Source organism: Dasypus novemcinctus, chromosome 3 (assembly GCF_030445035.2).
Source record: "Dasypus novemcinctus isolate mDasNov1 chromosome 3, mDasNov1.1.hap2, whole genome shotgun sequence".
NCBI classification, from domain to species: Eukaryota; Metazoa; Chordata; class Mammalia; order Cingulata; family Dasypodidae; genus Dasypus; species Dasypus novemcinctus.
In genome coordinates, this window is record NC_080675.1 from 153,734,061 (window position 1) to 153,757,172 (window position 23,112).

General features: G+C 50.0%; 1 protein-coding gene across 1 annotated transcript; it reads left to right on the forward strand.

Annotated features, from left to right (window-relative positions):
• Window positions 1–185: 185 nt before the first annotated feature.
• CIB2 (calcium and integrin binding family member 2) lies at window positions 186–23,088 on the forward strand. The gene is made up of 6 exons (XM_004480375.4): window positions 186–297; window positions 5,982–6,016; window positions 17,280–17,391; window positions 18,989–19,136; window positions 21,822–22,017; window positions 22,439–23,088. The coding sequence occupies exons 1-6, from the start codon at window positions 247–249 to the stop codon at window positions 22,458–22,460; spliced, it is 564 nt and encodes a 187-aa protein (XP_004480432.1). The 5' UTR covers window positions 186–246; the 3' UTR covers window positions 22,461–23,088.
• Window positions 23,089–23,112: the final 24 nt, after the last annotated feature.

The window sequence follows — 23,112 nt, forward strand, 5'->3', positions numbered from 1 at the left end:
CCGGGCCGCTCCCCTCTCCCCGCCGCTGGGCGGAGCCGCCGCGGCTTCGGGTCGCCGCCCCCGCCTCCGAGACCCCCGCCCCGCTCCGGGCGAGAGGCCCGGAGGGGCGGAGCAGGGCCGCGGGGCCGGCCGAGGTGGAAGCGGCCGGCTGCGGGCCTGGCGACGGCCGCGGGCGCGGGGCGCGGGGCGCGGGGCTCCTCGCGCTGATGGGAGGCGGCGCGCGGGCGGGCGAGCGACGGCGCCGCCATGGGCAACAAGCAGACCATCTTCACCGAGGAGCAGCTGGACAACTACCAGGTGAGCCCGGGGCGCCCTGGCCCCGGAGCGACGCTCTCTGCCTTCCCCGCTTTTCCCCACGGTTTGCCGAGGTCTCCCGAAAGCCAGTTCACCTGGATTCAAATCCGGCCTCTGCTTTCGGCTTGCAGTATGACTTTGGGCCCGTGACTTCCCCTAGCTGAACCTCAGTTTCCCTGTCTGTGGAATGAGAGAGCTTTCCAGTTGGTTGATTCTCTCAGGCACGCCTCGCTCCAGCTCCTCCTGCCTCCCCTATTCAGCCTTCTTTTTCCCCAGCCCGGGTCGGACCCGGAACCTCTTTCGAACCACTCATTCCAGCACTCACCCGGCACAGAGCTGGAGCGTCAGGAAACGTGAGCTGGACAGAAGACCCCCCTCCCCACCCCCATTTCCCTCTTACCCTGGGATGGCAGAGTCTCTGTGAAGCAGAAATCAGCTGGAGTCATATCTGGACGGGAGTGGGATGCATCAGTCCCCAAATGCCATCTTAAGTTGGGGGTGCCTTGTTTTTTTCTGCTGGGGTCTCTCCCTCTGGCCCCAGAAGCTTCTTGGCAGCATGGAAATAATTGGAACAAGAGGGCAAGCCAGGTACCAGACTTACATGGCCACCTCTTCAAGCCCCAGAGCCACCCCCTTGCTCCCCACCCCCGTCACCCTGCCTCTAGAGCCAGCTCTCCAGATCAGAGTTCCCAATGCCCTCCCACTCATGTTAAAAACTTTTCTGCAGTTGCCCATCTCTTGCAGGATAAAGCCCATTCCCCTGATTTACCCAGAGCCCTCACTCAGCCCAGCCCACCCCTGCAGCCTCAGTCTCCCCAGGTCCCTCCCTTGCCCTCTGCACTGCAGCACCCTATGACTATTTACAGTTCTCCTGACTCACCAGGCTCTTTCTTTGCCCATGCTGTTTCCTCAGCATGGGACACCTCATGCCCCTCTCACCATGTTATGTCTCTCATGCCTCCTGCAGACTCCCCCATGCAGAGGGGGCAGGACTGTGTTGGCTCCTGTGTACCTGGAAGAGATGAGCACCAGCAGGATCTCCAAAAATGCCCGTTGCTTTCATGAATACCTTATTTGGAATAAAGCAAAGGGGGCTTGAAATGGAGGTCTTCTGATGTGGGTGAAAAAAAATAAAGGCCCCCTCTCCTCCTGGAAATCCTAGTTGTCAATGACACAGATTTATCAGCTCCCAATGTGAGGCCCTGGGAAGAAAGAGGGGAGCCACATTTGTGTGCCAGCCACTGTACTCGATGCCACCAGACATCAACTCATTTGCTCATCACAAAAAGATGGATTATGAGCCCCATTTTACAGAATAATAAACGGAGGCCAAAGAGCCTTCAGTACCCTGCCAGGCAAGGCTCACATGGGAATTTGAATGGTGGGTTTGGGGTGGGCCCTGTGTGCTCTTTGTTCTGAAAGCATTCAGCGTGGAAAGACAAACCCTGGTCTCCAGTGCAGCCCTTGTGCTAGAGAAGAGGGTGGAGTGTACTCCAGAGGAGGCCCGGTGAGCAGTGGGAGGCCAGGAGGGAAGGGGGCTTTTGCTTTGACTGGCATGTTCAAGTTTAGAAACAACATGGCCCTTGAGAAAGCCCTTGAAAGGTAGGATTTTCCCAGAAGGGGCCAGAAGGAGGCATTCCAAGTGGAGGGAACAGCCTAGATGAAACCTTGGAGGTGGGCTCAGGCAGGCAGGCAGACAGTGTTCAGAAGTGGAGTAGCTCCGTGGGGGCAGGGAGCCTGGGTGGGAATCAGACCAGACTGGCATTGGGTTACCCTTTGGAGCCAGTCCGGTGTTGGGTTCTGATCCTTTGCCAGAGTCCAGTGGCCCCACCAGGCGGGGTGGGAGAAATGAGAGCAATGAAACCTGAGAGCCCCACATCTCCTTCCCTCTGGCTCTCCAGCGAACCACTGGCCAGGGAAAGTTGGGGGTAACCTTGGCTATAGACACCCCCTTTCTGGAGTGACCCCCAGGGCTTCTTGTGTCTTCCCAGCCTGATGGTAGATGGGCTCTCAAGGCAGGCTCCCCACCCAGTCCCTGTGTGGTAATGATTTCCAAAGTTAAGACTTCTGTCCTCTGCATTCCAGACCCTTTCCGCAGACCCCTCAAAGCTGACACATCCAAAATAGGGCCCATAGCCTTCCCCAGAGCCTTTGCTGTGCCTCCACCTGTCCCAACTCCTTGTTCTCCCTAAATCCACTTCTTCAGTTAAGAACAAATCCTGTGACTCAGCCCCTTTCGCCTCTTCTCCTTCTTTACGGTCACAGCCCTGGGCCAGGCCGCCTCACTTTCACACAAACTGAAGTTATGACTGCTGCCTTCCTCACCCCTCCAGCTGCCTGCCATGCTCCTGAAACAGTCCTGGTTCTCTCTTTTTCCTTATTTTCCCCTCCCTCTCACTGTCCCTATCTCCCTTTCTCACTTCTTTCCTTCAACAGACACAATACACACCACTATCATAAAAACAATTTTTTTTTCTATAAAAGTAATCCAAGGACAAAGAGTTGCATTGTATGTCTATTAACCAATACCCTATTGCTGTGGGAGACCCTAGGGAGTTGTCCATGGCTATGGATGCCTGGAACAGAAGTGCAGGCTCAAGCAGAAGGGCTTTTTCCAAAGCGCGTTCTGGTGTCTTGGGATAACAGCCTGAGTGAAGTCAGAGCAGGGCACGGCCCAGCCTAGTCTGGGCTCAGCCGGTCTCTGGCCTAATGTCTTCTCCCCTTCCCTTGCACTCTAAGTTTTAGGTACACCGAGGGCTTCCAGCCAAGCCCTCTCTCAGCTCTGCTCTTGTTCCCCTGGTCTCACCTCTTCTCCAACCCAGACTGGCCCACATGGCCCAAGCTGGGCCTCACATCTTTGGGAAGATCTCTCGGACTTTTCCTAGGCTTATCCATTTGACTGGGCATATTTCAGCACGCTTATGACACACACACTTGCACACAAACATACACACCATGCTTCTTGGGGCCAGAGAATGGTTTATACCAGGTCATCATCATCTGTTTACACTTTATCTCCCTCCCGGGGTATCCCTTACCTAGTCACAGAAGAGGCACTTGAGGGTTCTATAGAACGAATGAACAAACAGACACTTGTTTAGGCACAGCTTTAAGGAGGGGAAGTCCTGAGTTCAAGTTATCACTGGGCTATTGATGCCATAGGCTTTAACAAGTCACCGTCCCTTCTGGGCCTCAGTGTCCTTGCCTCTACAATAGGAATAGCTACTCACCTTGCTCGCTCACATCACAGGACTCTTAGCGGGAATGAACTGGGACCACTTTGGAGGTTGACCTGGACCTAGTGTGATGGTCGGTTGGGCAGTGCAGGGCCTGAGCTGGCATGGCTGGGTGGAGAGCAGCCTTCCACTCCAGCAGGGACTGGCTGTGGCTTGTCTGCTGGCCACTGGCACAGGCAGACCATGTGTGTATGAGATGGGGGCAGGGAGGCTGCCTGCAAGGAGTGGCCCTTGACCTGAGCCTTGGAACATGGAAAGGATTTGGACAAGCAGGTGGTGGATAGGCTTGGAGGCCAAATGCAAGCCCAAACTAGAACTTTCACTCTAAGAACCAGCCTGCCCTCTGGAGCTATTTTCTGTGGCCAGAGTCCTAAGGGCCCATCTCTCCTGGACTAGGCCTCCCCCTCACCCCACTCACAGACCTCATGACCCTCACCCGAGTGAGGGCCCTAGTCTGAAGGCCCATCCCTGTGGACCGTCAGGAGCCAAGCAGTGATGAGAACATTTGCTCTCTGAGAGAAGTGTAAGGAGGAATTTGTGCAGACAGGTGGCGGCAGCCTCCTGGGCAGCTGAGTGTGTGTGTGTGGGTGGGGGGCAGGGTCTTTGGGAACTCTAGAATGGGGGCAGACACAGAACAGCAGACTCGGGGACACCTCCAGGCCATGGGGTAGTCAGGGCTGTTGCATCAAAGTGGAAGAGAGCACCCCCACCAGCTGTGACCTATAGGCTTCCTGCACCTCCTCGCATCTGCTCCTCACACTGTCCCTTTCAGAGACACACTTTCCATGTTTTACAGAAAGAGGGATGACATGCCTAAGGGCCCCAAGCAAGACTAGAATTTGAATCTGGCTACTAAACCTACCATCCTTTTCCTCTGCCATGCTGCCAGGATACTCAGAGCTCTGGAAGGCTTTTAAAGGCATCTGCCATGTTCACCACTGAGTTTCCACCCTGGGATGAGTCCCAGGGAACCGAGACAGCAGAAGAAAAAGCAAAACATCAGTGAATGAGCGGGTTCATAGCAGCTTGATCAAGAATGGTGAAAATGGGGATATGGCTATTGCTGAGTGTTCAGAAATAGAAGAAAGGTTAGGTTCAGCGGGGCAAACGCCTTCAGTGGGATATTCTGCAGCCACCGGAATGAGACTATGGACAGTATATGTGGAAAAGTCTGGTCACTCATCCCACCAGTCTGTATTGAGCACCTACTGTGCGCCACGTACCAGGAATCCACAGCAGAATCAGGGCATGGAATGGTTGGTGTGTGGTTTCACGGGTGGGCTGTGGCTCTGTCTGCACTCCTGGGGCAGAGGTCAAGCAGCACACAGGCCCAGCCCTCCCAGGCTGTGTGTGCATCCTAGGGCATGCTATTCCGCTTTGCTGACTTTGTTTTCCCATCTATGAAATAGGGTGATAATGCCTGCCCCCAGAGGCTGGCGATGAGGATTAAACAAAATGGGATATTTGGAGCCCCCAGCACTGTCTGAGGCCCACATGCTCCACATGCTGGCTGCAAACTGGGATCACCTGAGGGCCTTTGCCAAGCACGGACACCTGGATCTCACCCTCAGGGATTCTAATTTAATTTGTCTCGGTTCAGATTGGAGCACAATGATTTTTTTTTAAAAACTCCCCAGGTGACTCTAGTGTGCAGCCAAAGTTGAGAACCTCTGAAGAGGGCCCCCGAGATGAGTTTATAATCTGGGGTGAGCTCTGGAGCCAAGAGCTGCCTCGCCCTGTATAATACCCACCTGAGGTCCCCAGTAGCCGCTGCCCTCAGCCTGTATCCAGATGCTACTGGTTCCTTCTCAGAGCTTGACCCTCTTCCTTTCCTGCCCCTCTCCTCTTCCCCTACACCTCTCCCTACTTCCCCACACTCCTGTGTGACCTCATCGCCTGTGGCTTCAGATGCTAGGCGTGTGCTGATGCTTCCATGTCTCCATGCCTGGGACTCTCCACCTCTGAGCGCAGGGCTGCTGCCTGTGGCCTCTCAGGATATACACGCCCCAGCTCCGTGGGGGCCATTCTCAGGGGCTCTGGGAAATGGCGCCCCCATACTTGCATACATGGTGGTCCTGGGTGTCTTCGCTCCTGAGTTTATTTTCTGAGTTGCCTCCCAGCTCTTGCCCCTGTTATCCCACAGGGCACCCCACAGCCTTCAGATTGGCACATCCACCTCTGAAGTCTCCATCTTCTTCCCAAATGTGCCCTCCAAGCGTGCTGCCCGGCCCCTCATGCGTGCAGTTCCCAGGTCCAGCCCAGCAGAGGAGGCATTTTCTGGATCCACTAGAATCTCTTGTCCCCAGTTGGTGGAGGTGGGGGAGGGTTAGGGTTAGTCATGAGCAGTTCTGGGCTGTCCCTGTGAGGCCCTGTAGTGGCATTGAGGGTTCTGAGGAAGGAAGGAGCTGGGACCTGAATAGCCAACTGTGTGTGTGTGTTTTCCTTCAACAGGACTGCACCTTCTTCAATAAGAAGGACATCCTCAAGTAAGTGCTGGCCTCTTGTTCACCCCTTTGGAGCAGGGACTGGGGGTGGTGTTAGTGCTGGCCATGCCTAGGTGGAGCTGAGGCAATGTGTCAACATCTGTCAGGAGCCAAGTTGAGCTCAAGAACTTCCCACCCCATGTCTGGGACCCAGATCGGTCTGCCAGGAATTGAGCTCCTACTTACTATGTGCCAGGCTCTGTAGGAGGTGGTTTCAGGCACATTTTCATTTAATTCTCATTGTGACCTTGTAAAAAAAAAATCCTCTAATTTCTATTTTACAGATGGGGCTTAAAAATTTGGCCAAAATCACACAGCCAGGGACTGACCCTGTGCAATTTCACTGTCCCAGGGCTTGCAACAGCAGAGTCCCTGTCTGTTAGACTGGGGGTCCCTTAGGACCCCCTGACTCTGGCTCTGATGTCTTCCTGTTCCTGGAAGGCCCAAAAGTCACTGGCAGGCCTGAAATTCCCTCACCATCCTTGAGCTGTCCATGAGGGATCTCCTCCCTTCCCAGAGGCCCCTCTCCTTAAGGGTAGGAGGCAGGCCTTGCCCAGAGAGAAGAAGAGTGTTGGCAGCCCCAGAACCCCGGGGCCAGAGAGTGGGCAGGAATCATGGAATGCCAGGAAACCTGCCCCCACAGGCCTCGCCGGCCCCTCTGCCTGGCGTATCAGGTAGCACTAAAAGCCAGCAAGGTCTCAGGATCGCTTTTCCTGGAGAGGATGTGGCTACAGCCTGCTCCCCCTTCCCACAAGAGCTGTGCTCCTCCAGTGACAAGGGACATCCCACTTCTACCACCTCAGAGAGGTACAGTGAGGGGCAAAGACCCCACCCAGGCCTTAACATCCCAGCTCTGTGGCTTTGGAGCAGGTGTTTACCCCTTCCTGAGCCTGTTGCATCTATAAACTGGAGCTAATGTTGTCTACCTTCATAGCATTGCAGAAAGGCAGGAACACTGGGGTATGATTTTTTTTTTTTTTTTTTGAGGTACTGGGGACCGGGAATTGAGACGCAGACTTCGTATGTGGGAAGCTGGCACTCAACCACGAAGCCACATTGGCTCCCCTGAGTTGGTTTTTTCATGTGCTTGTTTGTTTTTTTGTTTTAAGAAAGCACTGGGGACTGAACTTGGGACCTCCCAAGTGGGAAGCAGGTGCTCAACTGCTTGAGCCACATCCTCTCCCCTGGGGTATGATATTTAATAAATGGGCTTTGTTCTGCAGCTTGAGTGAAGGGTGGGATGGGGTTTCCATTGGAACAGGATGGTTCTCAGAAATGTAATAACAGAACCGTCACCCCTGGCCTTCTTGTGGCATCTCCTACCTTCCAGAGTTCTTGGCACAAAGCTTCATTTGAGCCTTAACCACAGTTTGCTCCCCCTGCCTTCCCTGCCTGAGTAGATGCCAAGTGCAGGCTGTTTGTCTCCTGAGGTTCACAACCATTTCCATCCTGCCACTTGCCTCCAGGTCTTGGCACTGGCTGCCTGGAGTGCCCTTTCTTATCTCCTACCTGGAAAATTTCAATGCATTCTCCAAGATCCAGCTCCAAAGCCATCTCCTCCAACTCCCTGACACCCATCTCTCACGTAGCTGCTCCTACAGTCTTTTCACAGCTCCATGGGCTGATCATAGTCTCACCTGCCTGGCTCCCCCCGTACTGGGATGTCCTTGCAGTCTGGTCAGACCCAGTACCCTCTCCATGCCTGGCATTGGGCACATGCCTTTTAAGCCAAAAGTGGGTGGGTGAAGGATGGGTAGGGTTGACAAGGAGAGAGCATTCCAGGCTGGGGAGCTCTCCCCACATCCCCAAGTCGTCTGAGTGAGGGCAGCAAGTTTTCCAAAGAGGGACAGAGGGACAGAATTTAGACTCAATAGGATAATATAACAGTCCTTGAGCACTGTCTCCCACAGTCCCGACCTGTCCAACTCTGCCCACTTCAGGCTCTGTGGCTTAACATCTGGAGATGGAAAAAAAAAACATCTGGAGATGGGTGGCATTTGGGAGGCCTCAGAGCTGAGCTCAGAGCAGAGCCTGGGGTCCAAGAAGCGGGGAAAGGACCCCTCCAGGCAGCTGGATACTTCTTCCGAGCGCCCTGCCTGTTTGTCACTTGTTCATTCAGGCTCTGACTCTGTTACTCAGCCCTGGTGCTTTTTCTTCAAAATGGTCACATGGAATGAGGATAGGGGTAAAACTGCAGTGGGAGCAGAAGTCCTGGGAGCTGTTTCTACTCTCCCATCCCACAGCACCTTCTGTGCCTCCACTGCCACCCCCGACATGCAGGGTGACAGGGCTCACTGGGTCTGTTTCCTCTCAGGCCCTGCAGCCGGGAGGTCCAGGGCAACAGTGCTGGCTAAACACAGCAAAAGGCTGCCGGGAGTTCTGTTGCCCACCTCTTCACCCTTAGGGAAGGAGATTGACACAGGCAACGTGTGGGATTACTTGTTGCTGGAGGCACCAGCTGTGGGCAGGACAGCTTGATTCCAAGTACAGCCCCTTTGCTTTTCTCCACCCTTCCTCCTGGGTCAGCGGTACTGACCACCCTGCCCAGCGAGCCCCCTCCACTGTGCTCATATCCAGTCCATCCTCCTCCATCCAGGTATGACAAATGAGGCCCAGAGCCCAGAAAGGGCAAGGAGCAAGGACCTAGGACCTGCCGAGCAACACACAGCAGGTCAGCAGCAGAGCCAGGCAGGCCAGACCTAGCCCTGCTCGTCTGCCTTCCTCCCAAAGAGCCTGTCAGTGCTGCCACTGCCCCCCCATTCCCTCATCCTCCCCTGGGCCCCCCGCCAACTGGATGGTTTTCTTGGTAAGCTGCACCCTGACTATTGACCAGATGGCAAGGAGGACACTTGAGCAGCAGGCTCTTCTTTGTGGCTTGGGGCCCAGCTCTCTGGCAGCCTTAGGTCAGTGATACCAAGTCACGGATAACCATCGGGCCAGCCTCTGCCTCCCCACACTCCAGGAAGATCCAGTTGCTCCCCAGGACACAGTTCTTCTAGCCCCACGCTGCGCCTGAGTGGATAGTCCACCCCATCCAGTTTCCATCCCATCCAGCCACCTTCCTTTCTGTAGATAAGAGCGTGGGGCTTAGACTGTCCCCTAACCCCCAGACAGCTGTGCCCCTAAATAAGTGGGACAGGAGTCCCCGCCCCCTTTGTGCAGAGGCCCACCCAGCCACTGCCCCAAGGTGTTTACCTCTTGTTACTTTATTGTGTATTATGTTTTTTCAATCTTTTAAAAATTTTGTAGGCTACTTTAATTACTTTTAGTTTTTTGTTGCACATGTAATATATGATTACTGTAGAAAAATTAGAAAATAATTCAAGAGAAGAAAAAGAAAAATGACCCATAATCCTACCACCCAGAAATAGCTAATAGTAGGATTTGCTACATATTCTACCAATATTTTTCCTTTGTAGGTGTTTATCAAAAAGTCAGATCATGTTGTTTTGTATTTTGCTTTAAATTTTTTTTTTTAGGCAAAGCATAAAAATAGATAAGGAAAAGAAAAAGATCATTTCCCTAGAGATAATTACTAATATTTTAGCGAACAGCCTTCCTTCCAGTCTTTTTCTTCTAGGTATATAAATGTATATGTATACATGCTTTAGTTTTTTTTCAATGGAATCATACTGTACATTCTGCTCTTCTCACTTAACATCTTGTGAACAACTTTTAATGTCATTAAATATTCTTCTATAATATCATTTTCAATAGCTGCATTTAATGGATTCTTTAATTCATTTGGTTGTGCATTTAGGTTGTTTCCCATTTTTTACCATTGTAAGTAGCACTGCAGTGAATATCCTGGTGGCACCATGACATATAATTGCTCACCTCTGGGATTATTACCCTAGGATAATTTTCAACAGATTTTTGGACCATAAGATATAAATAGACATTTTAAGGCTTTTGATTTTTATTGCTAAATAGCTCTCTAGAGTCATTCAACTAGTTTACACATCCAGCAGCTGTGTATGTTCCCACTTCCCTACTTCCTAAATCTGACTGGCTATTATATGCTTTTGGGCTTCTGTCCCCAAATGGTTTACTGGGTCTCAAACTCAGCTGCCTGTAAGGATCAAAATGCACTGTAAATAAAGGAAGCCATCTAGCCCCATAGGAACTCTGCAGAACTGGTATTTGCAGGAACAGCTTTTCCTTAGCCCCAGGCTCAGCATGATTAGAAAATCCAGGTTTTTAATGTAAAATATTTTAATTGGTAAATGTTGACAACTAATTTCAAATTTTAAAATGCTATGTAAAAGCCATGCATGAAAGTGGGCCACAAGTTTGCAATTTCCAAAAGAATCCTTCCTTTCCCCACTGATTTCAAATATTCTTTATCATAGACTAATTCTTATTTATATTTGGATCAGCCTCTTTCACTAGTCTGCTTTGTCCATGCCAGTGTCTGTTCTATACTGTTTTATTTACTATAGCTTTAAACTGTTTTAACATCTGATAGGACAAATGTTTCCCCAATCACCCTTTTTTCTTACACTCTCCCTCATTTATTCCTTTGAACAAACCAAAAAGAAAAAATTAAGGCAGTTTTAGGTTTACAAAAAAATCATGCAGAAAGTACAGATTTCCCATATATCCCTTCCCCAACAAACTTTTTAATCATGTTGACAAGTTTTCAAATAGATCCTTTGCAGATTTTGATTAGGATTATATTGATTTTACAGGAAAATGAAGAGAGGAATACAGCATTAAGTCTTTCCTATCAGGAAAATAAGAATAGTTATCTACCTACTTAAATATCTTACATCCCTTGGTAAAGCGTCATGGTTTTCTTCATACACCTTTCTTATTTATTTTATCCTTAGTTGTTTTTGGTCTTTGTACTGTGAGTTAGTTCTATTTTCTTCATCATATTTCTGAATATTATTAAATGATATATAGAAAAACAATGGTGTAGAAAGTTATGGAGCCCTTTCTAATTCAAATTTTTTTTTAAGATTTATTTATTTCTCTCCCCCCCCGCCCCCATCCCATTGTCTGCTGTGTGTTCTTCTGTGTCTGCTTTTATTCTCATTAGGCGGCTCTGGGAACTGATCCTGGGACCTTCAAGAGTGGGAGAGAGGCAATCATTCTTTTTTGCCACCTCATCTCCCTTTTCTGCTACATCTCTTATTGTCACTCCTCTGTGTCTCTTGTTGTGTCATCTTGCTGCTCCAGCTCTCTGCGTCGGCCAGCACTCCTGCATGGGGTGGTACTCCACAAGGGCCAGCTCACTGTGCTGGCCGGGCTTGCCTTCACCAGGAGGCCCTGGGCATCAAATCCTGGACCTCCTATATGGTAGACGGGAACCCAAGTGCCGAGCCACATCTGCTTCCCTCAAATTGTTTTTAAGCTAATTATTTTTTGTTTTCCAGCAAATACTGATTATTTGTCTTGTCCTCTCCAATATTTAAATGTATTGTTTTATTTTCCTGGATAATTAAATTGATGAGCACTTTATATTAGTCAGGGTTCTCCAGGGAAATAGAACTGACAGGGGAATATAAATCCTATGAATATTATGAGATTTTTATAAGAATTGTCTCATGACTGTAGAGATGGGCAAGTCCAAACTCCATAGGGCAGACTTCAAGCTGGGAACTCTGATGAAAGTTTTCGATGAATTCCCTAGGAGAAGCTGGCTGCTGAAATAGAGATGGAGATTCTATCTTCTGACTGCTGAAATCATCACTTTTCCTTTTGAAGACTTCAACTGATGGGATGAGATGTCTCTCATTGTTGAAGGCAGTTTCCTCAATTGGTTATAGATGTAATGAGCCGTAGATGCCATCAACTCACTGATGACTTCAAGCCACGAAATAGCCCAACAGTAGCAATCATGTCAGTGCTTGCTTGTCCTGGAGCTGACATTCCTGTGGGAAGAGGGATGCGAGGTGGCAGGTCAGAGAAGAGAGCTAGAGTCCACCCCACTCAGCCAAAGCTGCCACTTTTAACTCTTCCACAGCCGTCAGTCCAGGGATGAGTTGGTCCCACCAGAACAAGGCAGCAGAAGTGCGGCAAAGCCCCCACTGCAAACTCACTAGCAGTAGGCCTCTGGCCCCGGGTCGGTGCTGCCCTTATCAGCCAGGACCCTGCTGTGCAGTTGGTCCATCTTCCAAACAGAAAAAGAGTCCCCTGCTGGCTTGACACCCTCCCGGGCCCCCACACAAGGACACATAGCACACATGTGCATGCAGACTCAGAAGCACACACAACCCCCCCCCCCAATATCATCCCTTGTCAACTTGGCACCCATGTACATCTTAAACAATACTTAATCTCTAAATAAAAACAATAACATTCATATTTTTCATCTAACAATATTCACTTGTCCTGTGTATAACCATAAACACACTAACTTTCCCCAGAATAGGGTATGAGTCCTTGGGTAATATTCACTCTTAAACTTGATATCCTGTGACTTAAATACTGTGATGTGACATTAACTACAATGTGAATTTAATACATCTTATGTCATATGATATGGAAATAAGATAGGGAAGAAAACAGAGACATTTGCATTATGTATAATATTCATAACAAAATAAGGAAGAAATATTCATAACCATTACAACTTCGGTTCTGTAACTGGTCACATGGTCATATATCATATTTAGCAGTACCTTCTACTACCTATTCCATATTCCCTATATCCTCAGCAGCCACCTCAGCTGGCCATGGTTCTTTGCCTGGTGGGGTGACCCTAATCTTTTTTCCTGAAGTTTCTGGGTTATTGTTAGTCCTACCTGGATTGGGTTGTTTCAGTTTTTCATTGTCTTTAATCACAGGGCATGGCAGTATTAAGAGATGCCCTAGGGGATCTCCTGCATTACAGGCAAATTCTTCTTTATCTCTATTGTGTAGTTGCAATCCTTTTCCCCTTGATAATAAGGATCAGTCACTGCAGCCAGTACAGTAATTCCCTTCTTTGACTGTTGATTCAGAGGCATGAGAAGCCCAAAGTGGCCAGGTGACAGTCTTAATTTCCAGTTCAATGGAATCATTGTTGTGTTCCCTGGTGGAAGCATTCCTCCTTTTGGAACTAAGACCTGTAGACCAGCAGAACTTAAGCTTGTGGGACAGGAAGCAAACATTTTCCTAGTGGATCACTAGGGGTAATAGTGAGTGGTGCCACTCCCATTTCCATCCCTTGATTCCTGGACCCATGAGTCCTGGCAATGGGAGAAACAGCACTATATAGTAAATGTTGATTTAGAGCATACACAGCCTCCTGGAGAACATTGCGCCAGCCCTGCAAAGTATTGCTGCCTAGTTGGCATCATAATTGAACCTTCAAAAGGCCATTCCATCATTCTGTCAATCCAGCTGCTTCATGATGATAAGAAACATGGTAAAACCAGTGAATTCCAAGAGCATGTGCCCATTCCCACACTTCTTTTGGTGTGAAGTTGGTTCCCTAGTGAGAAGCAAAGTTGTATGGAATACCGTGAGGTGGATAAGGCATTCTCTAAGTCCACAGATGGTAGTTTTGGCAGAAGCATTGTGTGCAGGGAAAGCAAACCTATATCTGGAGTATGAGTCTAGTCCAGTTAGAGCAAAACATTGCCCCTTCTATGATGGAAGTGGTCCGATGTAATCGACCTGGGGTAGCAAGCTGATGACCTCGGGGAATGGTGCCTTATTAGAGACTGAATGTTGGTCTCTACTGTTGGCAAATTGAAACTAAGCAGTGACTGTGGCCAGGTTGGCCTCAGTGAGTGGAAGGCCATGTTGCTGAGCCCATGCATAACCTCCATCCCTACCACCATGGCCACTTTGTTCATGAGCCCATTGGGCAACGAGAGGGTAATAAATTATCCACTTGATTATTAAAATCTTCCTTTGCTGAATTCACACTCTGATGAGCATTCACATGGGACATAAATATCTTCACGTTTTTCTGCCCACACCAAAAGATCTATCCATATACCTCTTCCCCAGACTTCTTTGTCACCAATTTTCTAATCATGTTCCTTCCAAGCCAAATGAGCAACCAGGTGCTGAGGAAAAGAAATCTTGGGCCTGGTTTACAGATGGTTCTGTATGATATACAGGTATACCTGAAAGTGGACAACTGCAACACTGCAGCCCCTTTCCAAGACATCCCTGAAGGACAATGATGAAGGGAAGTCCTCTCAGTAGGTGAAACTTGGAGCAATGTACCTGGTTGCTCATTATGCTTAGAAGGAGAAATGGCTGGAAGTATGTTTGTATCTTGATTCATGGGCTGTTGTCAATGGTTTGGCTGGATGGTCAGGGACTTAGAAGGAACATGATTCTCCTATAGGTGCCTGCCAAAGCCTCCAAACAGCATCTCTTTTTGCCACTGACACTTCCAGCACCATTGGATCTGCTGGATTATATCGCCCAAGCAGCAGTGCAGCTTGCACAGCAGCCTGGACCTGTTGCATGAGCCTCCTCTTATTCTGGTCCCTCCTCAAAACAAGCAGCTTTTTGGGTACCTTGGTAAATGGGCTAGAGTAGCACAACCAAATGATGAATATGTTGTCTCCAAAATCCAGAGGCCAGAGGCCAACTAAGCATTGTGCCTCTTTTTTGGTTGTAGGAGGGGCCAGATGCAGCAGCTTATCCTTCACCTTAGAAGGGATATCTCAACATGCCCCACACTACTGGACACCTAGAAATTTCACTGAGGTGGAAGGTCCCTGAATTTTTGTGGGATTTATCTCCCACCCTGTGACAAGCAAATGCCTTACCAATAAGCTAGAATAATTGTGGTTTCTTGCTCACTAGGTCCAATCAACATGGATATCATCAATATAATGGACCAATGTGATGTCTGGTGGGAGGGAGAGATGATCAAGATCTCTGCAGACTAGATTATGACATAGGGCTGGAGAGTTGCTATACCCCTGAGGTAAGATAGTGAAGGTGTATTGCTGGCCTTGCCAGCTGAAAGCAACCTTTTTCTTTTTTTTAAAGATTTATTTTATTTATTTCTCTCCCCTTCCCCCCCATTGTCTGCTCTCTGTGTCCATTCACTGTGTGTTCTTCTGTGTTCGCTTGCTTTCTTGTCATGCAGCACTGGGAAACTGTCGCTTTTTTGTTGTTGTTGCATCATCTTGCTGTATCAGCTCTCTGTGTGTGCAGTGCCACTCCTGGGCAGGCTGTGCTTTCTTCACACGGGGTGGCTCTCCTTGCAGGGGTGTACTCCTTGCGTGTAGGGCACCCTACACGGGGGACACCCCTGCATGGCATGGCACTCCTTGCGCGCAGGCAGCACTGCGCATGGGCCAGCTCACCACATGGGTCAGGAGGCCCTGGGTATCAAACCCTGGACCTCCCATATGGGATGCTCTATCAGTTGAGCCACAACCGCTTCCCACAACCTTTTTCTCGTGGTCTTTACTATCAGCAATTGGGAAAAAAGCATTTGCCAGATCAATAGTTGCATACCATTTACCAAGGGATGTGTTGATTTGCTCAAGCAAGAATATCACATCTGAAACAGCAGCTGCAATTGGAGTCACCACCTGGTTAAGTTTATGATAATCCATGGTCATCCTCCAAGATCCACCTATTTTCTGCACAGGCCAAATGGGAGAGTTGAAGGAGGATGTGGTGGGAATTATCACCCCTGCATCCTTCAAATCCTTGATGGTAGCACTAATCTCTGCAACCCCTCCATGAAACTGGTATTGCTTTTGATTTACTATTTTGCTAGGTAGGGGCAGTTCTAGTGGCTTCCACTTGACCTTTCCTACCATAAGAGCCCTCACTGCTTAAGTCAGGGAACCAATGTGGGGATTCTACCAGTTGCTGTGTCTGTCTATTCCAATTATGCATTATGAAACTGGGGAAATAACCACAGAATGGGTCCAGGTACCCACTGGTCCCACTGTGAGATGGACCTGAGCTAAACTCCATTGATCACCTGACCTCCATAAGCCCTTATTCTGACTGGTGATGTTTTGGGTCTCCTAGAATTGATGCCACTTGTGAGCTGATATCTAATAATCCCTGAAATGTCTGATCATTTATCTTTCCCTAATGCACATTTATCCTTGTAAAAGGCTGTAGCTCTCTTTGGGCAAGGCTGGGAGGAAGATTAACAGTATAAGTTTTTGGCAGTGTATCAGGGTCCCTCCCCAAGGCAACCCAGCCTTCCCTTTGTTCAAGGGACTCTAGGTCTATAAACTGTCTCAAGACTTGAAATTAATGGGCTGTGACTCTCTGTTTTTGTAATTTGAGTTAGACTTTCGTTCACTTTACCTAAAACTCTTCTGTTATATAGATCAGATAAGAATTTAGTAGACTACCCATTTATTTTACTTCTAGACACTCCATGATCTACTAGCTAACACCATGGGTCTCTGTGAGTCAGACTATTTTGATTACTGCTTTGCATCTGATGTTCATTGTGGTAGCCAAGCCCGCCTTGTTTTTGGTAACTAAGTGCTGCCTTTTGACTTCTACCAACCAGGATCTGATCATCTCCATTGTGTTCAAGAATCCAAGCTCAGAAACAGCAGTTCCCACAGTAATATGAGAACTATAGAGAAGAGCAACCGCAGAGCTCGTCATAGATGATGGAGTTAGGCTCAGACCTGAGCCTGATCTCAAGCTCCTGCTATAGCCACCCCACATAACTTTGGAGATATAAATCAACTCCCAGGGGGGTGTAATAGTCAGAAACATAGTGGATCTGTCAAAGTACATGAAACCAGATGCATAAATTGTGAAACATAAATCCATTGTTTGAAGACAGTGTAAAAAAATGGGGAAAATTTTCCTGAACACAGAAAAGGAGCAAGGAAAGTTTCTGCTGTGGATTTCCACAGTCCTGGGTTCTAGTCATGGCCCTTGGTACTTCCTAGTTATGGGCTCTTGGACAAATCACTCTTAACCTCTTTGGCCCTCAGTGTGTTGAGCTGTAAACTAAGGTCATGCTGCATTGGTCCATACGGTCAGGGGAGGATTAAATGAAGTATGTTAAGTGCTTAGCACCATGCTTGGCACATAGAAGACCTTTATGAGAGCACTCCTGGGGGTGTTTTGTGTGTATATGGTCAAAACAGGCCCAGGGCACAACCTGGTTATCAGAAGAAGGGCTGGGCAAAATCTGCCTCTCTCCCAAACCCCATATCCTGAAATGATTTCCCCTTGACTCCTCACTCACCCCCTGGCAAAGGTGGAGCTCCAGCACCCAAGGGAGGCTGAGGGTACAGGCAGGATGGCATGGGCCACTGGAGTTTGGGAGTCATGCCCCTCCAGTGCTCTTTCTCTGCATCCTTCACAGGCTCCACGCACGGTTCTATGAGCTGGCCCCCAACCTTGTCCCGATGGATTATAGGAAGAGCCCCATCGTCCACGTGCCGATGAGCCTCATCATCCAGATGCCTGAGCTCCGGGTATGTGAGAGGCTGCTGCTGCCGGGAAGGTCTGTGGAAGCTGCTAGAGAAGGCCAGGCAGGTGGGCTGGTGTCAAAGGCAGGAGTCTGTTACTCTGATTGGAACAGGGTAGCAGAATCATCCAGAGATGGATTGAGCTCTGGCTCTACCCTTAGTTGCTCTGTGGCCCTGTATGGACCACTGAACCCCTCTGTGCCTCAGTTTCCTCATCTGCACTCTAGAAATGAGTTGTGTGGGCACTCAGTAAAAATGCTGTGGCTCAGTGCTGCCCCATGGCCTGACTGGCTCCTGGCCTATGCTTACCTGCTTGCCCTTCTGTTAAATGGCTCCAGCCTGGTACCCTTGGCAGACCTTGTGTCTTCCTTTTTAGATAAAACTTCTGTCTTCCCCTTGTTTGACCATGACCTCTCACTGAAGTCAGCATGGTTATCCATAGCATCACTTCTCAAATTTAATGTACATGCAATCCCGTGCAGATCTTGTCTAATGCCAAGTCAGTAGCCCTGTAGTGGGGCTCAAGAGTCTGCTTTCCTAATAGGTCCCAGGTGAGACTGATGCTGCTAGTCTGGAGACGACACATATATATGAAATAAAAGTTTCATTTCATATGTTCCTTACTTGCTCTCTGACATTAAGAAAGCACTCGGGCAATTGAGGTGAAGCTTGCCATTGCTGTGGGTCTTTGCAAATAGCCTCTCACCAGGGAGGTGTTTGTGTGGCTTGAAGGTGGGATGAGAATACTGTGTGGTATTCACTTGGGGCCTATGTCCTGTTGTGAATGAGAACCTCACACAGGAGACACAGGGAGCCCCCAGCTCAGCTCTGGAAAAGCACCCCTCCAGGCATGGAGAGGGCCTTAAGACCAGGCTTGGGGTCGCTGCAGGTGTGAAGCATTCCTGACTGGGACCATGCCACTTGCCTCCTGCACTGGCCTGGGGCTGGACAGAGTGGGGGCTGGCCGAGCACCAGCTCAGTTGGGGTGGAAGGACTCCAGGAGAGGTGAGCCCCAGTGCTCTGGGCTCAGAGGAAGGCTCCCTGCAGGAGCGGGCATCCACTCCGGCCTTGGAGAATTCACAGGTGCTGGGTGGTTGCTAGCCTGGGGTCTGAACTGCTGCCAGCTCTGTGGCTCCTACTGCTTCCCCTGCTCCAGTTATCTGACCCTTTGGGACCCCACTTCTGCCTCCCATGACCCCGTGGGCTGCCCATGCTCTGCCGTGCAATCTTTGACATCAAAGTCCTACACATGGAGGCAGAAGCCTCTGTATGCTCCTCTGGACAGTGAGACTAATCCCTGTTCCTGCGTCAGATGAGGCTGAGCCTGCTACTCCTTCAGAGCTCATCCTAATGAAATGACATGGCTTGCTGAACTCTTACATGTACCTGGCCTCAAACCAAACACTTCATGTGCTTTAGGTCATTTAATCCCAGAACAACCCAATTAGATAGGCTCTACCATTATTCTCATTTTACAGATGGGGATACTGAGGCTCAGAGGAATTAGGCCTCTCGGCTTAGGTCAGGTAGGCTATAAGCAGTCTGACTCCGGAGCCCTCCCAGTTGACCTGCATCCCTGGTAATCTCGTGGTATTTTCTTCAGGAGAATCCCTTCAAGGAAAGGATTGTGGAGGCTTTTTCTGAGGATGGCGAGGGGAACCTCACCTTCAATGACTTTGTGGACATGTTTTCTGTGCTCTGCGAGTCGGCTCCCCGGGAGCTCAAGGCAAACTACGCCTTCAAGATCTACGGTAAGGAGGGCCTGGAAGAGCAGGGGCATGAGGCTAAGGGAGGCGGCACTTAACCGCTGCTCCTGCCCTGGGGGATGCTGGGGACACTCAGAGCAGCAAGGTTGGGTCTGTCCCCTGAAGAGCACCCACCAGGGTAGGGCCACCAGCAGGAACAAAGAGTGCACGGAAGGCATCCATGGGGGTTCTAAGAAAGAGGGAGGAGAGACAAGCCCACTGGGGCGGGGGGGGAGGGTTAGAGTGAGGAAATTTTGCATGAGATGACATTTAAGAAGGGCCTGGAGGATAAGAGATTTATCAACTGGAGAAGGGTGGGCACACCTGGCAGAGAGAGCAGCAGGATTCAGGGAACAAAGAAAGTGTGGGGCTTGATGAGATGGAAAGTGGTGGGACAAGGAGGCAGTTTGAGTCTGGAGAGGGGAATTGGGACCGGGCTATGATGAACCAGCCCAGGAGTTTTGTCATGATGCTCAGGGTACCGGGGAGCCACTGCAGGATTGTTTGGGAGCTGGCAGCTCTGTGTTCTGGAAAGACCACCTAGAAAGCCTGGGAGGTCTGAACCGGAGGAGCCAGGTGGAGTCCAAGCATCCATCCACTTCACCTCCCGAGCTGGGAGGGAGGCTCCCAGAGGCCCTCAAATGCTGCCAGAGATGTTTGTCCCAGACCAGCCCTTGGTCTTGCTGTCCTATAAGCCACCAGGTGGCACCAGGCACCCGTGCAGAGATGGTTCTCCCACAGTGGACAGGAGATGACTTCACACTGGCAGAGCTCACAGCCCACCGGTGAGCCTGACAGGCCCGCAGGGGCTGGTAGTAAATCCTCAGTCCTCTGAGCAGACCCCGAGACCCAGGGAGGGCCTGGGACCCATCCTGAGCCAGAGGAGCCAAGAACAAAACTCCCCTTTCAGCACCTTTGCTCAACTGGTGGGTCCCAAGGCAACAGGGCCTCTCCTTGGCTGTTTTTCATTTTGTAGTTTTCATATGTTTATTTCAAAGGACTTTGCCTTAGATGTATCTGTGCACAAACCCATGTTGTGTTTTACATATCAGAAAACAGTACCCATTTTGTCTACCCTCTGCAAACTACACCTGCATGTGAATAAACATGTGGATAGCTTCTCAAATCATGCCAATTTTTCCTCCAGCCTCTGACCCCATGGACACTGCTCCTGGGAAGGGGATTGTCTGCCAGAGAGGAGGAAGGGTAGAACATACAGCAAAACAGTCATGGGGACAGGAGAAGGGGCATCTGTGGCTCCGTTGCTGCCTGGGCTGGGGGCTGGTATGGAGAAAGGTGGCCAGGGTCCTAGGATCTCATAGGGAGGCTTGGGGTCTGGTTTCTAGCAAAGATCAACCCCATTCTGGGCCTCAGTTTCCTCATATAAAATGGGCACAGCAATCCCCAGCTCATAGGAATCCATCCAGCCAGCAAATATTTCCAAAGAACCTACTATGTGCCACTACAGGACAGAGATGGAGGCATTCACAGGCCACTGTGGGAGAGGGACAATGCAGGGCACCAGTCAAGAGCTTAAGCTTGAGGTCCAATACTGATCATGGATGTGACCTCAGACAGGTCACTCTTGTCCTTCCCAAGCCTTTGTTTCTTTATCAGTAAAATGGGCATTCTAAGTGCACCTACTTAATGGGATTGTTTTGAAAATTGAATGTGATAGAACATATTACACTCCCAGCCACAGAAAGTTCCCGATAAATGTTGGTAGTCATGATCCTCGTTGCATACTTTAATGTCAGGATTTGATCAGTGGGCAGGAGGAGCTTATGAGGATAGGGGAGCCCCATGTCTGGGAAACCCATCCCTATCCCAAGGAGGTGATATAGAGCATAGACTTGGAGGATGAATAGAAGTTTGCTGGACCTAAAATAGAAAGGGCATCCACCCCAGGCAGAAGAAATGGTGTCTGCAAAGATCTGGGAGGTGGGTGGGAAAATGGTAAGTAGGATGTTAGAATTCATTGTGATGAGCCTGAACACAATTTGGTTCTCTGAACTGTCTTCCTATGCTTTGACACAGGGGTGATGTCTTTTGCCACATAGAATCAAATCATGCTCCCTGGTGTGTGTACACAGAGGCAGTCTTAGGCCTCCCTCTGAGGGACTTCTGGAACTCCTATCTGATATGTCTGATTCTGCCCAAGGCAGTGCAGTGCAGTTTAGAAACCACATGATTAGAGTCAGCCAGGCCAGGCTAGAATTCCTGCTCCATCTCTGAGCAGCTATCAGACTATGATTCAATCACTTGGCCTTTCTGGGCCTTGGTTTCCTTGGCTTTAGAGGGAAGACGGGGTCCATTATGGGCGGAGGTCAGCAGGGCCATTGGTCTGGGCCCCAGATTCCTGGGAGCCTCAGATTTGGACTTATGAACCATCTCAGGATGAGGGTGTGCAGCCAGTCACTGTGGGGGTTTTGTGGGTACTGTGAGTGTTAATTTGTTGAATGGGGTGTTTAAGATATGCCTTGCAGGTAAGGCCCCTTGACCCCTATCCAGCCTGAGGCAAGAATCCAGTGTCCCCAAAGTGTTCATGGAGATGCTCTGGGGACTCCAGAGGCTAGTGGAGGATTCAGGCATGACCACTTGAAAGGAAGAGGTGATGTAAGGCAGGACCCCTGGGGATCCCTTGGGAGACCCAGCCCTGGCTTGAGCATGCCCCCAACCCCGCCCCCACAGATTTCAACACCGACAACTTCATCTGCAAGGAGGACTTGGAGCTGACACTGGCCCGGCTTACCAAGTCAGAGCTGGATGAGGATGAGGTGGTGCTCGTGTGTGACAAGGTCATTGAGGAGGCTGACCTGGATGGTGACGGCAAGCTGGGCTTTGCTGACTTTGAGGACATGATCGCCAAGGCCCCTGACTTTCTCAGGTGCTGCCACCCAGGGGGGCTGGGCTTGGGCAAGACAAGCCTGAATGCTGGGGTCCCAGCCAGGGGCCTGGCCTTGGGGACCCCATGGGTTGAGGCCCCTGTGCACACTGCTCATAGCAGTAGTGGTACCCCAAAGGCCCCATGTAGTCCCAGGAGGCAGGAGGCCATGTCCAGGCCCCCTTTCCTCCATGTAAGGCTAAGGACCTGCGGGCCCTCTGCCTATGATTCGGGCTGGACTCCCTGAAGACAGGTCCTCCAGGCCTTCTTTTCCTCAGTACCGATTAATTGTGTCTTCTCTGCAGGGTTCTCTGAGGGACTGGAGTGGGTTGGTCCAGGGACCTGGGTAGTTTTTCCCTGAAGAGTCTTCACCTGCCTAGCCCCCAGAGCCATTCACCCTCTCTTGCCCTTTCTCTCTTTCCAGCACTTTCCATATCCGGATCTGAGGACACTGCCAAGGCCACAGGGGCCTGGAAGCCCACCATCCAGCCCGGTTGTGACCTTGAGGCCCCCAGGAAAGGAGCTGTGGCATCTGGGATTTAGACCCAAGAACATTTCCTGTGGCCCTTTCAGCAAAAAAACTTTAACCAGGGAAAGGAGGATGTGAGGAGCAGGGCCCTTCTCAGGCCCCCCTGTGGTCTGGCCCTGGACCCATGGTCCCACCACAGGCCTTCCCTCTGACCCTCTACCTCCTCCAGACCCCACCCAGAAATAACTCTTCTGGGAGGGAAAGGCAGAAAACCTAATGAGGGGTAGTAACTGACTTGTTCAAGCAGTGGACAGACCCCAGTGGCCAGTGGCAGAGCACATTAAAAAAAAAAAAAGATGGGGTTTAATGAGCTATGCAAACTTTCTCCAAAACCCAAGGCTGAGCTGCACCACCCATCTCATACTCCCTCTCCCCCAACCACCCAAAGTGAAACTCTGTGAACTGCATGTTCAAGGGCTGTGTCCCTTTCTTTGTCTCTCGGTCATGAGATCCACCCCATCTGCCCTCCCCAACGACATTGACTCCTCACTGGTGTGTACTGCCCACAGATTTGTGAATTCCTGGTGATAAAACATTTTCATGTCCCTGTGGTTTCTGTTACTGCCAAT

Coding starts and splice junctions, on each gene's coding strand:
- CIB2 (XM_004480375.4), top strand. CDS start 247: ATGGGCAACAAGCAGACCATCTTCACCGAGGAGCAGCTGGACAACTAC. Junction 17,392..18,988: donor TCCAGATGCCTGAGCTCCGG/GTATGTGAGAGG, acceptor TATTTTCTTCAG/GAGAATCCCTTCAAGGAAAG. Junction 22,018..22,438: donor AAGGCCCCTGACTTTCTCAG/GTGCTGCCACCC, acceptor CTCTCTTTCCAG/CACTTTCCATATCCGGATCT.